General features: G+C 36.1%; 1 protein-coding gene across 1 annotated transcript in view; it reads right to left on the reverse strand.

The window, feature by feature from the left end:
* The window catches only part of SI (sucrase-isomaltase), a gene marked incomplete at both ends in the record, with an annotated part of 89,002 nt that extends 87,915 nt beyond the window's left edge, over positions 1–1,087 (reverse strand). The window contains one exon of the mRNA XM_084769074.1: positions 970–1,087. Within this exon, the coding sequence (XP_084625200.1) occupies positions 970–1,087 (118 nt within the window). The remainder of the gene's footprint in view (positions 1–969) is intronic.
* Positions 1,088–16,718: the final 15,631 nt, after the last annotated feature.

Consider the following 16,718-nt stretch of genomic DNA (forward strand, 5'->3'; position numbering starts at 1 on the left):
CCAGAGTTTGTGTGAAAGTTAGATCTCCTTCTCCACTCAACAATGGAGAATGTCCATCGACCAGTCCGGGTAGGGGTTCGAGGTTTACTGCCTATTTTTTCCTTGGCTGTTGCCACAGTTTGTGGAGGACCCCAGGGCCCAGACTCGCCTGTAGTTTTCCAGGACCCTCAGGGACATATGCTCAACCATGTTCATAGCTGCCTTATTCATAATAGCCAGAACTTGGAAACAACCTACGTGTCCCTCAATAGAAGAATGGATAAAGAAACTGTGGTACATTTACACTATGGAATACTACTCAGCTATTAAAAACAAAGAATTTCCAAAATTTGTGGACAAATGGATTAAGTAATATTTTTAAATATTATAGGTATAGTCTGATTTCTACAAGAAAGGAATGTGACTTTATAAAGCTGCTAACGATTGGGGGTGGGAATATGGTGCTGACAGTGACAGGCTCTGTAACAGGTGTTTTACATGAGTAGAGCATATATCATCTTTTTCCGTTCTCACTTCGTCAAGAGAGAATAGTAAAGTAAGAAACAGTTTGGACGTCCAAATTAATGTGCAGCGACTCTAATTAAGAAAGCAAAACGCACTAGAAACCTGAATGCTTAATCACCTTTCTTGTACTTTGTCATGTACTCTATTTTATACATCATAGAAAGGACAAAAATATTGTCTACATCATCCATGGACTTTTCACATTTCTGAAAAGGAAAACAAAAACAGAGACTGGAGAGAGGGAGGGAGAGTAGAGAGAGAGAGGAGGGAGGGAGAGGGAGAGAGGGTAAGGCATTGCTTTGGTGTTACAGCATGGTCATGGAAGCAAAAGGAGAACTTAAAACTTCTGAGAGTTAGTTCATTACTTTGACCTCAGAGGCACCAATACGGTTTTTAACCCACATCTATTATGGAGCAACTTTACCCGAACTTCACCCACTGCTTAAAGCAGATAGTATGACGTACCTTCCACTGCAGGCACCTTTGTTGCTAAAACAACAACAAGAGCAATAGCTATTATTGTCACTATAATAAAGAGCACAATCAGAGAGATTTCTAACCCACTGAATTTCTTCTTCGCCATCTAAGGAAAGAAAGGAGTTCAGGTTAAAATGTCAAGTTTTTGTCAGCAAGCCATAATTAATTATACATTTTAATATATTAATTTCTACGCTAACAAAACTGTGGACATTTATGTATGCAACAACAATTAAAGACAAAGAAGGCATGAACTTACAAGAGAACAAGGAGGACAGTGTTGGATAAAGGTAATGAGAGAAATGTGGTGCAATTATATAGTAATGTCAAAAAATTAAAAACATATTTTTTAAAAATCTACAATAATAGAACAACAAGATATGAAAATACATAGTATTATTATATCAACCTTGCTTTATTTAGAAAACCAGAGTAGAAGTTATGTATTAAAACCAAGTTAGACACGAGTATGCAAAAACAGTCTCTAAAATTATCCATTTTCTGTGGGTGAAAATTAAAGAAATTGTATTTCAGCTCATACTAATTTTAAGTAAAACATTATTGGGAAATTGCAATTGATAACCAATTTTACATGAATAATATTTTATTGGATGGTAGTATGAAGGGTGTTATTTTAAGTGTCTCGTAGCAATAATTAAATGTTTAATAAATCTAGAAATCTCTTCTACGTAGATATTCTTAAATAAATGCTTTCACAATTCCTGAATTATCTCAGTATTTTAAAACGTTGAATCTATTTTCTGCTACTAGAACATATTTAAACAAAACCAAGATTCCATGTATACTTGAGCGCACACACACACACACACACACACACACACACACACACACACACACACAACTGTCCGAGCAAGTTAGGAACAAATGCTTCTATTTCACAAAATTTGAATTTGTTCCTCTGCCTGTAGCAAAAGCATCATACTTAGAATAAAAAATTACTACTTAAATATTTTTTAAAGTGCAGCAATTTCTAATATAACTTAAGAGCTTACTTGCTTAGACACAAGACCACAGTGACATGTTGGGATCTGGAGACTCACCTTAGCTCATAGCCCGTTCTGTTTGCTGTGTTGTTTTGGAGTTGGGCACGGTTGTTAAAGTAATGATCAGAGAAAATTGCTCAGGTATATATTGACTACTCATAAAGTTTTATTGCACTTTCACAAGCCTATCAATGTTTAATATTCTTCTGTACAACATTTAATTGCTGAAGCCTTAGCCCTGAAAGCACTGTATATAAATAGATCCCTCTGACACGCCAAGTTAATTAATAACTGCATTTTTAGATAGCTCTTGACATCTAGATAGTAGGAAATAATCAATTTTTGAAATTAGCTTTCTTCTTTGAAGAATATCTGTAGTTCATTCAATATTTGGGCATGGTTCTGAGAACTTTTATCTCTTTTCTTGAACTGTTACATTTATATTGACACCTGGAAACATTGCAACAATGTAAATTATAAATTATTTACAAGGAAATACTTAACTGGAAAGTTTTCATTGTTATAAATCAGAGTTTCATGCTGGTATCTTACATCACAAGTGTTGAAATGCCCCAAGAGGATTCATAGAACCACAAGATATACGAAAGGACAACGCACAGAAGCATTTCTAAGGTTCTGGCATTGTCAGCCATCCAGTGTGCTGGAATTGTTTCTTCCCTAATGGATCTTATTCATTCTCATGCTTGCATTTCCCTCTACAGAAAAATAATTAATATCAGGCTTTTCCAAATGAAAACTATAAAAATTAATATTTCATTACAAAATACTGATTATGTGAGGGTGAATTACATAAATCATCACTCCTAAGGCTTCAGGAATAGTAACATATATTTATTTTTATATATGACACTAATTTACTTTACAAAAATACATGATGAAAATGTTTCTTGGATCACAGTGTTAAATTTCTAGAATTTATGACTATGTTGCTAGATGAAGATATAATGAGCATGGTTTTTGTGAATAAAAAGACCTATGTTGCCCACAAATCTGCAGGCAAGTTTGTTGAACACATGTGTTTATCCAAAAAGAGCTAAAGAAACTGCCTAATAATATGCTTAATGAAAGAGTAAAATCATTTGCCGAAATCTCTTACAACTGTTTCACTTTTACTGACACCAAGAGAGTCTATTTTGACTCTTACATAGTACTTGTATTTTATACTCTCTCCCACATTGTTTCCAGCAGAGTTATATTAAAATAATGTGATCACAGAGGCAAGAGCAACTCCCTTTCAAGGTAGCCTGAGTATAAGTGTGAACATAAACAATAAAAAGCCAGCATGACTGAATCATTACCAGACTCTGGGGAGAGACGAAAACCTTCTACTTACAAGGAAATAAGATGAGAATTGCCCTAGACTGGTCTCCAGGAGCAGAAAAATAAGTTCAATATAACCTCAATTTTGAGATTATTGCTCTCTACATATAGTACATATAGACCATATGAATATATATATATATATATATATATATATATATATATATATATATATATATATATATATATATGAAATCCTATCAGCTCTCCTGAGTCCACTGGAAATAATATGTGAATGTAACAAAAGTATATAACGTTGAAACACGATAGTACATTAAATTCCAATGTAACAATGACCATTTGCAAGCTGAAACTAAAACAAATATGAATATAAATAAAGACACATTCAATCACCTTATAAGAAAAAAGACACATAGTGCAAAAAAGTATTTTTAAACTATAAGAAGAAGATCTATTCTGAAGACTTCATACTATTAATGAAAAAAAAGCCAAATAAAAGTATAGCTAATATTTTCATTTATTATCAAGCTACCAGTTCTATAAAATAAAATATAAACTTTCAAGATACTGAAATAAGATTGTATTTCTACTATCTAGCTGCCTTGTGTATGGATATTGTATTGTAGATGTACTAATATGGACTGAGGACCTTATAGCTACTTATTTTCTGTTTGACCTGTTGAGGATCTCTGCACTTCTCTCCATCTCTTTATGAAAGGAAGTGAGTGAGATGAGGAGTGAAATCTTCCCTCATCTGTGTGTATAAAGATACATTTTAGGATACAGTTGGAAACTATCTTTTTTTAGGAGAATGGAAGTGGTAGATTCTCTCTGGGTCTATGAACTCTTCTTCTGTGGGTATTTGGCTGTATATTTAGGAAGATGCATGAATTCCCTCCTATTAAATGAACCTTAAGTCCAACCAGACAGCTATTAGCTACTCCTTACATGAAAGTGCCACTATTTAACCATGTGGGGTGTATTTTTTATTTTATTTTAATTTTATTAATTTATTCAGATTATAACTCAATTGTTATCCCATCACTTGTTTCCTCCCATTCCTCCCTCCCTCCTACTTTTATCCTATTCCCCTTCCCCTAGGTAGTTGACGTATTGCTGGGGAACATATTGCTGGGACAATCAATGATCAGCATGACTCCTAGGATATTCAGCTGCTTTTCTTCCTTGGTAGCTTGCATAACACCTTTCAATATTACATGCTACACTTACAGAGGAGACAAGTAAGTCATTTCCACCTCAGTTCCTTCAAGTACTGTTTACAAAGTATGTTGGATCTTTCAATGGTGCCTTAAACTCAAATGCTGGGGGACAACCAATGGCAATAGAAATACATTCAATTGCTTTGGGAGTCTTTTGAACTCTCCTAAGAATTCAAAAGTAAGTTTTCATGACAGGCAGGCACTGCTGATTTGTTATATAGTCTATGGCTCTTATGGGAAAAATTATTCCCTCCATATGTCTCAATGTCACTTAAGCTATATATCTTTCCATCTATCATCTATCTATAATATTATCTATATAGATATGTTTATATCTGTATCAGTATATTTTCTAATTCTACCAATTTTCTTACACATTTAATAATTTTAATTATATTTACAACTTAATTGATTTCTATTGTATATATGTACCACATTTTCATTATCCATTTTTTAGTTAAAAGACAGTTGGGCTGTTTCCATTTTCTATTATGAATAGAGTACTAATGAACAAGGATGACCAAGTATCTCTGTAGGAGATAGAATTTTTGGTGTATTTGACCATGAGTATTATAGCCTTGTCATATGGCAGAAAGATTGTAAGTGCCAAAAGAGGAGGATTATTTTGTAATATGGTATCTCCTGTGAGTAATAGGGAAGTTGCATCCAAGAAGTCTCAGCAATGTGGCTGCCCAAACATGATCTGCATAAGGACAATTCCAGGTGGTGTGCCAACAAGGTGGGGAGAAATTTCAAAAGGTCTCACCTTACAGGAAAGGCTATAGGCAATCAATTGCTGCTGGAAAAAAATCATTTTTCTCCCAAAAATTTTCTTAAGCTCCCTAATACATTATCTAACCCCAAGTGCTGAGATGGCCAACTGTAAACACATGTGCACTGGAACACTAATTAAAGATCAGAGAGATATGTGTATAGGATATAGCTATAAATTTATGTTTTATTCAATTATCATTAAAAAATAAATCACAAAGAGGAAAGGAAATTTAAGGAAGCATATAAGCAGTTGGAAGAGGAAGACAGTGGAAATGAAGTAAACACAATATTCATTGATTAAATAAGAAAAACAATTAAAAAATCCAGAAAACATAGATGAGGCATATAAAAATTTCCTCAATATATTCATAATGACTTGATTCATATTTTCCTTTAACTGGAAACATTTAAGTTGCCAGGCCTACATATCCATAAACTGGAAAATACTCAGCAACAAAAATTACAAACTACTGTCTTACTAAAGAACATGAATGACTTTTAAAATTCAATTTATTTCTCTTAGCATCAATTTTCAATCTCTGAGGCTATTCATAAAACCAGTTTTTTTTTTCAGTTCAATGTTGTATGTATGCATTTTTATTGTTATTATTCCTCTATCAAGATCGATTTTTATAGGTATTTCTTATCTTTCATGTTTTCCTTTGTGTATTCATATATCTTACGTAGTTGTTTTTTTCTTTTTCAATTACATTGAATTGACTCATGCTTATAAACATAAAATCATATGTTCTCTATCAGATGTAGATCCTAATTTGAATATTTATGTGCATGTACATAAGGGCATATGAGAATGAGTGTAGACCCTGATACAGATAGGATACCACAAGGTGAGATGGATCACAGGTGTTGAGGAAGAGAGAGGCCACAGGCCACAAGTGAAGTACAGGCAACTATTAGGTATGAGGTGATAGAAAAAGAAAAGAGGAGATGAGTGGACACAAAGAGAAACCACAAAACATCTGTTTCAGGAATATGATGAAATGTAATGTTTACATGTTAATAAAAGTTTGTTAAAGAAAGCTAAATCTCCATAAAACGTATATGATTACGTTTCCATACATTCTCTTTAATTATCCCCATCTGTCTGATATTATGAGGTAGGCTTTCACTTGAGCACTTTCTTTTTTTTCTCTCTTCTTTCTTTTTTGCTCCGTTTTCTCACATTCCTTCTACCAATGGTCTTGAACGATCTGTTTAAAAATTGATGAAAAGGTTAAGACTGATAAAACCATAATAGTTACTCAATTACAAACAAACTATATGCAGTAGTTGTGGGATTTTTAAGAAAGAATGTTGCTATTTAAAGCAAATGTTAATTTCTAAAGTTTATGTTTTGTGGGAGGCTTTGGTATGTGCAGGTGTTCACAGTGACCAGTGGCATTGGATACCCTGGAGCTGGAGGCACGTTTGCACTGCCTAACTTTGGTGCTGATTGCTGAACACAGTTTTTCTACAGGAAAATGTCCTAGTTTGCTTTGTAGCTCTGTGACAAAACGGTGGCTAAAAGCAAAGTTGGAAGGAAAAGAGATATGATGCTTGACCTTTACAACCCATCACAGAAGGAAGTCAAGACAAGAAAGCAAGACAGGAACCTGGAGGCAGGACCTCAAGCAAAGACTAGGAGGTAAGGCCACTTCTTTGTTTGTTTCCCTGACTTGCTTGGCTACTCTTCTTATTATACAGGACAAGCCCATCTTTACCAAGGCATAGAACTGCCCATAGTGGTCTCTGTATTACTGAATTAATCAATAAACAAGAAAACGCCGCACAGACATGCCCACAGGCAAAAATGATACAGATAACTCCTGAATAGAGGTTCCAACTGCTCTAATGACTAGTTTGTGTCCAGTTTATAGAAACGAAACAATCCCAGCAGTACGTGGTCTTACCTGCTGATCTGTCTCTCCAGCCCCCAAGTTTTCAATTGATGAAATATAAATTGTACAAAAATGATAAAATTGTGAAGCAAACCAACCTAAACTTGAGTAGGTTAGAAAATAGGCAGAAAATGTAAACATTGGAGTGAAATTAAATAAACAGTGAGTGAAACCTACTATAATCAAAACAGAACTATGCTAATTTTGTACTCTAAAATGAGACTGATATGCTTAGACATATTAATTAACATTTCAGGATTTCTAATTTAGGGACCCAAAAAGTATATTTAAAATATGCACATTTGAGTAAGATGTTACAAAATCTTTATACTTAAATGGTGATTTTAAAGTTGTAGAAAGAATTAGTGACCAAATTGTAACATTCACAGCAATAACGCAGATATATTTCAAAACACTGAGTTATCAAAAAAGATACTTTTTTTTTCAGAGACATATTTAAAAAAACAGCTTGGAAATATGAGAAAAGTTCTTAATAGCTTTACTTTTTATTGAAAATAAATATGTTCATACAACATATTCTGATCATGGCTTCCTCTCTTCCAACTCCTCCCAAATGCTTCCCACCAAATCCACAAGCTTTCTTCTCTCTCTTTTTTTCTTCCTCCCTCCCTGCCTCCCTCCCTCCATGCCTCCCTCTCCTTCTCTCCCTGCTCTTCCCTCCCTTCCTTTCCCCTTCTCTTTCTCATTAGAAGAAAAACAGGTTATTTAAAATTCAGAATAGTACAAAACAAACAAAACTGAACCAAAGTAGAAGAACAAGAGATAAGTACAGACAGACAGACACACACGCACACACACACACACACACACACACACACACACACACACACACACACACCTCATAAAAACATAAAATTAGAAAACATAATGTATAAGCCAAAAGCATGGCCAAACATTGTATTAGGAGACAAAACCCTCCAAAAATGCTATTTAAAGAACTCATATGCACTTGGCTCCTCATTTTGTTTTGTTTTGTTTTGATTTAATCTCATTGTCAACACACTTCTATGCTCCCTCACCCTGCTCGACTTCCGTAACCTCTCACCTATGATTATTGGGTCCTGTAGATGATTTGCACTTTCTTAATGCAAGTTCAATCCACACTTTAAAGCTTGTCTGACAGCACGTAGTTTTCAAACAAATCCCTCAATCCTTGTCCTACAATACTGCTCAAAAGGATGACCTTTCCTTCCGTACAGCAGCTTAATGTGTATGCAATACTGAAGAGCTGCCTCAGCTCATCACATCCCAAAGGCGGCATGTGAGTCTGAGAACATGTAGAGAGCAGGAATACGTTTATTTCCTTGGTCCACAGCGCCTCCACGATCTTCACTGTAGAGTGATACAGGAATGTACAGCAGAGTTTTATACTCATGATGACTTTTCCCTTTCAAGACTCACCAGCCTAAAGCTATCTGGAATACAGCTGCAGATAAACAAAGAGCAGAGAGTTTTGGTACAGGTACTTGACATGAGGTTTGAAATAGAGTTTGGATTCATGCTTTGTGATTGCAAAGGACCACCACAGAAGAGGAGACTATCAATAGTTTAGAAACTTTGTTTGTCAGCTTCCAAGTCTTTGCCTATTTGTTAGAGCAGACTGAATAAACTCGGATTGACAAAAAAAAAATTCATTATTTCAAATGCAAACACTTAAAATAACTCCTAATAATATACAAACCCATCATTTAATCATCATTGCAGCAAATGGGTTAATACATTGCACCTAGTAGTAATTCAAGTTGTGACATGTAAAAAGCTTATTGTGTCAGCACTAAAAATTCACATAAAATAAAACACCTTATACGAATAAATACTGGAGAAAATATTCTTATAATGAGGAAGATATATATTTTTTAAAGTCTATCTCATTTCTAAAACTATTTCAAAAATGTATTTACAGTTTTATTTATACATATCTTCATATTTTAACTTCATAGGAAATTTGTTACAGAGAAAATACTTTTGAACTGTGAAATACTTGGCTACGTGTTAGATACAGCAAACAAATTGACTAAGGACTTTTAAAGGTGATTATAGTGGAATAGCTACTCATGCTGAAGTTGCACACATAAGAGTTGAGAGAAAGATTTGAAACGCAAAGAAGACTTCCCTGAAATTAATCTGATCACTGATAAAGTGAGATTTACTTCTTTGACCTAAACATCTAGAAACCTGAAGCCACATTTCTTTGACACATAACCTAAAAACCCTGAAGTTATTTTGAAAATTCACATTTTAAATATATGAAAGGCAATCTTATATGGTAAATGATGTACTGTAAACATTAAATTACTCTTTTCCTAGGACTCCAAATAACTTCTCTTAAATTCCAGTTCTTTTAAGTACTTAATAATGATAGTAAGCTATCAAGTAAATATGCACAAAAGCTCAGTTTCTCACATTTCAAATCTGGGTGGTAAGTTTTGTCATCAACCTGCTCATTTGATACAGGGTTGAGTTATTTGGGAAGAAAAACAAACTAAGAAAATGTCTCCCTCAGATTGCTTATAGGAAAGGCTGTAGTGTGTTTTCTTGATTAATGATTAATGCGGGAAAGCCCTTCTCACAGAAGAAATATTACCTCTGGACAGATGTTTCTGCTGCCCTAGGTTATATAATAAATCAGTGTAGTAATTCCTGGGGACAAATTTAGTAAGCAGCATACTTTCCATTCTTTATGCTTCTGTTCCTGCTTCAAGGTTCACACCTTTATGAATTCCTGCTTAGAGTTCCCTTCATGAAAGACTATAAACTGTAAGATTAAATAAAAAAATCAAAAACAAAATTTTCTCTCCTCTAATCTGTTTTCTACTATGTTTTATTCCAGAAATAGAAAACAAAACCAGAACCTAACTTATAATATATTTATTTGTTATCTCACAGTGATGACAAGAGAATTTTAAATGATTGTAACTTTAAAATATTTATAATTTTAAGGAAACCTTTATAAATGACCATATAATATTACATCCACCAACTCACAAGACAGGCTTTTTATGTCCACATCAACAGTAATTTCAGGAATATGTTTCCAGGAAGAAAAGACCGGTATAAAGGGTCATTTAGCTCATATATTTTCTAAATCAATGAACAGCAATTGGACCAAGAAACCACCCAGCTCACACATTATTAAGTGCCACATTTTGAGCTTTTGTGACCATGGTTACATATCCATGTGCTAAGAAAGGCCAGTACTGTGTGAGGGCAGAGAGAGTAGAGCAATATATACAGGCTTGTTAACTGTGGAGAGGAGTTTGTACTTGGAACAAAAGTTTCAAGATAGATTCTTTAGGAAATGATTTTTAAAGAAATTGCTCAATTTAAATGAAAACAAAGAGTGATGGTAGCATTTTATGATGCCAGTGGCTTCCCTGTAATTTTAATCAGGAATATACAAAATAAACCTTATAATATTAACTTTGTAATTATTCTTCTCAGAATGTTTGAGGGACTATAGATACAATATAAAGTAGGAATGATATTTGATATTAAATTTGGGTTTAAACTACATTATGTGTAATAAATATGTATTGTAAATATTGTAATACATAATTTTCATAAATAAATTTTAATATGACTTCTCACGTAGGCTGTTTTATCTAATATTTCAAAATCTGGCTTCTGCTTAAAATATAAACTTTGGGAAAATTGAAATGCTACCTCTTCTTCTTTTTACTGAAAATAGATCATTCTTTCATATGATACATCCTGACCACAATTTCTACTCTCTCCATTCCTTCTTGATACTCTCACTCTTAGATCACAAGCCAATCTGCTAGGCTGCTAGTTGATATGATCAGTTTCTACGTTGCCCAGCAACCTCTGACATCATCACCTACTGCCAGGTGTGTGCCAGACTATAAAAAGATCAACCCAACACTCTTAGTCTTGCACTCTTCTCTTGCACACTCCATAATGGGGTGCTCCTTTCCCATTTCTGCTTTTCCCTATGTCTCTATCTCTCTACCACCATGGCCCACTCTGACCCTAATTCCTCTCCCCTTCCCTTTCTTCAAATAAATCTCCCCACATCAGATCTGTGGCATTTTATATCATAACATTGGTGGCCCATAAGGAAGCTCCAACTTTCCAGGAACGAAATCTAATGTCCTAGCCTTTAATGATTAAGATCTTACAAATAATTAAATCCTTTAAAGTGTTCAGGAATATACATTTAGTCATACTAATGACCAATGTGATAGATTATGTTTTACTTAGACTACTATACATATTTTCAAGGTCAAATGTAAGTTAAGTTTATAACTTTCTGTTTATGTTTGCAAGACATAGTTTAGAGCAAATAACTAAAGACAGACAAAGGTTGCATAACTCTTGTCAGAGACCTGATGAATAAGACATTTAACATGTGTAAGTTTATCAAGATAAAAAGAAATATGGGTATACTAGCAGTAGTTCCCAAAGATCTACCAGAGGATTTGGGCAAAACAGATGAATTCAAGCCTGGATTGTGGTATGCTAACCATTGGGCAACATGCCCCCAATCCCTTGCACTCTGCTAGGGACTAGCCTAATTTGTGGACAAACTGGACACCCAGAGAGATATTGTCTCATGTCACTGATAACATGGTCAGGTCAGATTCTCCATGTTCATCTTCCATAGAAACAGTCTCTGGTTTTCTATACCTGACGGCCACACTGCCTTGGCCTATAATGCCATGAAAACCATGTGTGCCTGGGACAACAGTGTAGGTTATGGGCTATGGATTGACTAGTCATCTCTGTCGTTTTGAATGATACATAAGTTCATTTAGGTTACAATTTATCCTTCTCGGGTCTCTGATCACATTGATGGAGAAGCTAATGGTAGTTTGATAGCTAGGGAACAAGCAATTAGCTCTTTAGCCCAAAGTAATCCATCATGTTACTTTGTTAGTCAATTCAGTAGCTACTTTAAACTACTAGATACTAGATCTCTTATATAAAGGCAAACAGACTTGCCTAACTCACAGACCTCAGGTTAAAGAAAAACAGGTTTCAGATGCCTCCTCAGTCCTGCACTTATGCAATGTACCAGGCCTTAAGCTTCACTCTTAGAGCTGCTACTGTCAGGGCTACATACGTCAACCTTGTAACTCAAAAAGCAGGTATTAGATGCAACATTTTACCATTATTTTAGCTACAGTATAGTAACTTCTCACCACAATCTCACCTGGGTTTCATTGTAAATAATTAGATAAGGATACAGAAGTTTAAGTTAAAAACTAAAGCTAAAAAGAAACCATTTGAGGATCTAAAAGGGTGTTTTAAAGTTGGTAAATGCAAGCTAAGAAGGTCAAAGCATCTAAAAAGATGTTTTATTTCTTCCTGTTGCTATGCTACTGCTACATTAAGATTGTTCAGAGCTTTGTCAATAATCAGTGGAGCTCTGATTTACTAATCTAACTATGGTCAAAAACATTCCACTGGACAATCCATTATCATAGTTCCAAGCTCAAGATTTTAAATTGTATTTTAACTCTAGATTTAAAATGTTTCCCATTGTACTTGAATTATATGCATCCAGTCCTCTAAATAAAGAGACTGGTTACATGATGTAGTTATACTAAAATTAAGATCAAATGAGATTTTGCTCCTTCTACTTCCTGCTGTTCTTTCCAACCTACATCCAAACCCTTCATCTAGGTGACATCTCCCCTCTATCAGCAATGTTCGATCCCCCTCACCCTCTCACATGTGCTGGAAATCTTGGTACCAGGAGACCATATCTGCTCAGGTTATGCCCTTGCTCTCTGACCAGCACTGACCAGCTGCTGGAACAGACTGAATCAATTTCGTGTCAAACCTTGCTCAGGAGATACCCTGATGGCTCACTGACTCAAACTCCCCATGGGAATAGTCCATTTGCCCATCCCTTCAAGATTCCTTCTGGGATATCTTCTGGAGAATTTCAAATACTTACACCCACTTTAAGGGCTGCTAACCTTACACACTTCTGCAGCCAAACTTGGACAGATCCAAACCACACCTTTTAGTTACTGCCAGACATTGGGTAAACAGAAAGAGGTTCCCTATGTTCAAGCCTTTGTACACCTAAAGAGAACTTTCTCCCTAACCAACTTAACTTTGTCTCCTGCCCATATAAATGTTCCAGTACTCTGCTACGTTCATGTTTCCTACATCCAAGACAGCACCAAAAATGCTACCCACAGGTGCTCCAGTCCAGCCTCACAGATGGTGTGCCAAATGGACCTACATTGCCCCTCCTAGCCACATATGTTCTCAGACCCTGGACAGCAAACACAGCAGCCTGCTCTTCCTGGACTTGACCAACATTTCATCTTTTTGACCCTGTCACCACCACAATTTCATCAGGAAGCAGCCAAAGAAGATTGATTTCTTCACCCTGCTGTCTGTCCACTTATTATCAGCAAAAAGCTGATCTGTCTCTAGGCTGCCTAGCAACATCTGACGCCATCACCTGCCACCAGATGTGTGCCAAACTATAAAAGGATCAACCCACCACTGTGTTCTCTCCTTACTCTTGCTCTCTCTCTTACATACTCCCTAAACGGCACTCCTTTTCCCATGTCCCCTTTTCCCTCTGTTCTCTCTGTCTCTGTCTCTCTATCCCTATGGCCCACTCATGCTCTAATTCCTCTCCCCCTTCTCTTCTCTTGAATAAAACTCTCCATATCAGACTCTGTTTTTTATATCTTAACACACACCTCCCATTTTCCCAGATCCACTCCCCACCATTTTCTCAAAAAGCAAAATAAAACAAGAACAACAACAACAAAAAAAAATAGGCCTCTAAGAGAGGTCAGCCTAACAGAACAAAACAAGATGAAATAAAACAAGGCAAAAGCCCTGGTATCAAAGCTGGACAAGGCAACCAAATAGGAGAAAAAGAGTCCCAAGAGCAGAAAAAAGAATCAAGATACACCTGCTATCATTCTTAGGCGTGTCAAAAATCCACCAAGACGACAGCCATAACATATACACAGAGGATCCATGCAGGCTTCTTGCTTGCCCCTTCAGTCTCTTTGAGTCCATACATGCCCTGCTTAGTTGATCTGGTGGTTCATATTCCCCTGGTGTCCTTTATTCCCTCTGACTCCTATTTCTCCCCATCTTTCTCAAGATTCCCAAATCTCTGAGAAAGAGAGTCCTGATAGAGAGCACCAATTGTACACTTTCTACCTAATGTCTGGATATGGGTTTCCATACCTGCCCCACCCCTACCTGCAGGAGGAAGCCTCTCTGAAAAGAACTGGACAAAGAACTGTCCAATAAGCATAGCAGAATATCAGAAGAATCATTTTGTTGATTTTTTCCACACTCATATTTGGTTCTACTCTAGGTCTGTGAGCCATCCAGTCCTGGCCAACCAGGCAATGTAGGTCATGGCCTCCTTCTCTTGGAATAGTCCCTAAGTTAAACCAAAGATTGGATGGCACTATTAAAAGTTCACCACTACCATTGCCCCAGCACATCTTTCAGGCAGGCCTGACAGACCATAGGTCTATGGTTTTGTGGCTGGATAGTGTCTAGGTTTCTCTTTCCTTGGCCTGCAGAGTACCTTCTTGTACCAAAGAGAATAGGGCATAAATATGAAGGCTCTATTCAGATACCAGCTCAACCTCTCAAAATTCAATGAGGTGTATGAAAGGTTGTCCTTGGCAATGTGGCCCCACTGTCAGTTTTAGAGACTGACCTTCTGTCCTAGCATCAGCCTGGGATGTTTAAGGATATCCTCTGGACACACACCCTCATGCAACAACTCAACAGAATGCAATTCAGTTGTTTCCACTGAGAACCTTGCCTAGCTACAAAAGATGGCTAGTTCAGACCCTGAATGCTCCATTACTAGGAGTCCTCACTAGGGCTACACTTAAAGATTTCAGGAAGTTACAGTGGAAACTAGGTTTCTACTCTATGACCCAATGCATCCTAGTTCCAACTATCTATCCAGAACTTTCTCCCAGTCCCTCCCTGACTTGATCTTTACCACTCCTTTCTTTCTCACCTGCCCCAGTCTACCTGAAAAATCAATCTAATTCCTCTTTCCTGGGAGATCCACGTGTCCCAATTAGAACGCTCCTCTTTACCTAACTCTTCTAGGACTATGGATTATAGCTTGAATATCATTTACCTAACAGTTAATAACTACTTAATAAATGAATATGTGCTATATTTGTCTGTCTTGGTCTGGGTTACCTTGGGATATTTTTCTTCTAGTTGTGTCAATTTGCCTGCAAATTTCATGATGTTATTGTTTTAACAGCTGATTAATACTCCATGTAAATGCACCATAATTTCTTTATCCATTCTTCAGGGATATCTGGGGTGTTTCCAATTTCTGACTATTAAGAGTAAAGCTGTCACAATGAACATAGTTGAGCAAGTTCTAACTCTTAAAAAGACAGTTTGGATACCCCTCCAGATTATACCATAACGGATAATTCCTTTAGCCTTATCCATGCTAATTATATCTTCTCACACTGTATCCTTCATTACTGTAAACTGGAGTAGATATTCACTTATGTAAATGAACATTTATTAGAAGTGAGTGTGAAATCAAAAAAATTAATTTGGCAAGTTTTAAATATTTTACATGTTACTTACAAATATCAGGCTCTATTCTTTTTGTTTTTTCATTTTTTTCTACTTTATTAATTTATTCTTGTTACATCTCAATGGTTATCCCATCCCTTGTATCCTCCCATTCTTCCCTCCCTCCCATTTTCCCCTTATCCCCCTCCCCTATGACTGTTCCTGAGGGGGATTACCTCCCCCTGTATATGCTCATAGGGTATCAAGTCTCTTCTTGGTAACCTGCTGTCCTTCCTCTGAATGCCACCAGGTCTCCCCCTCCAAGGGACATGGTCAAAGGTGAGGCACCAGAGTATATGAGAAAGTCATACCCCACTCTCCACTCTACTGTGGAGAGTGTTCTGTCCATTGGCTAGATCTGGGTAGGGGCTTAAGGTTTACCGCCTGTATTGTCCTTGGCTGGTGCCTTTGCTATTCTAAGTACAAAGAATAAAATCTTTTTTATGATAATAATTTACCTAGCACGGTCTATCAGGAAATAAAAATAATGATAATGATTTTTTTAGATTTTTTTATTTATTATTATGTATACAGTGCTCTGTCTGCACGTACACCTGTAGGCCAGAAGAGGGCATCAGATTACATTATAGATGGTTGTGAGCCACGATGTGGTTGCTGGGAATTGAACTCAGGACCTCTGGAAGAGCAATCAGTGCGCTTAACCTCTGAGCCATCTCTCAAGCCCAGTGATAATGATTTATCTAACACAATCTACCAGGAAGAAAAAAATCAGTGATTAAAACAGTAATATTTACCATGAATCAATCTGAAGACTTTGTTATTAAATAGAATTTTTTCCGTCCCTTTGTATAGCATATTTGACTCATAAGCAATTTTTTCTAGATTTGGTTACTATTGTCAATATATAATACGCAATTTGTTTAGTGCAACTATTCTGTTTATCAACAGGTAAGTACTATGATCAAATCAATATGTGCATA

This window comes from Acomys minous (assembly GCF_964271855.1).
Source record: "Acomys minous genome assembly, chromosome: 19".
Classification (NCBI taxonomy): domain Eukaryota; kingdom Metazoa; phylum Chordata; class Mammalia; order Rodentia; family Muridae; genus Acomys; species Acomys minous.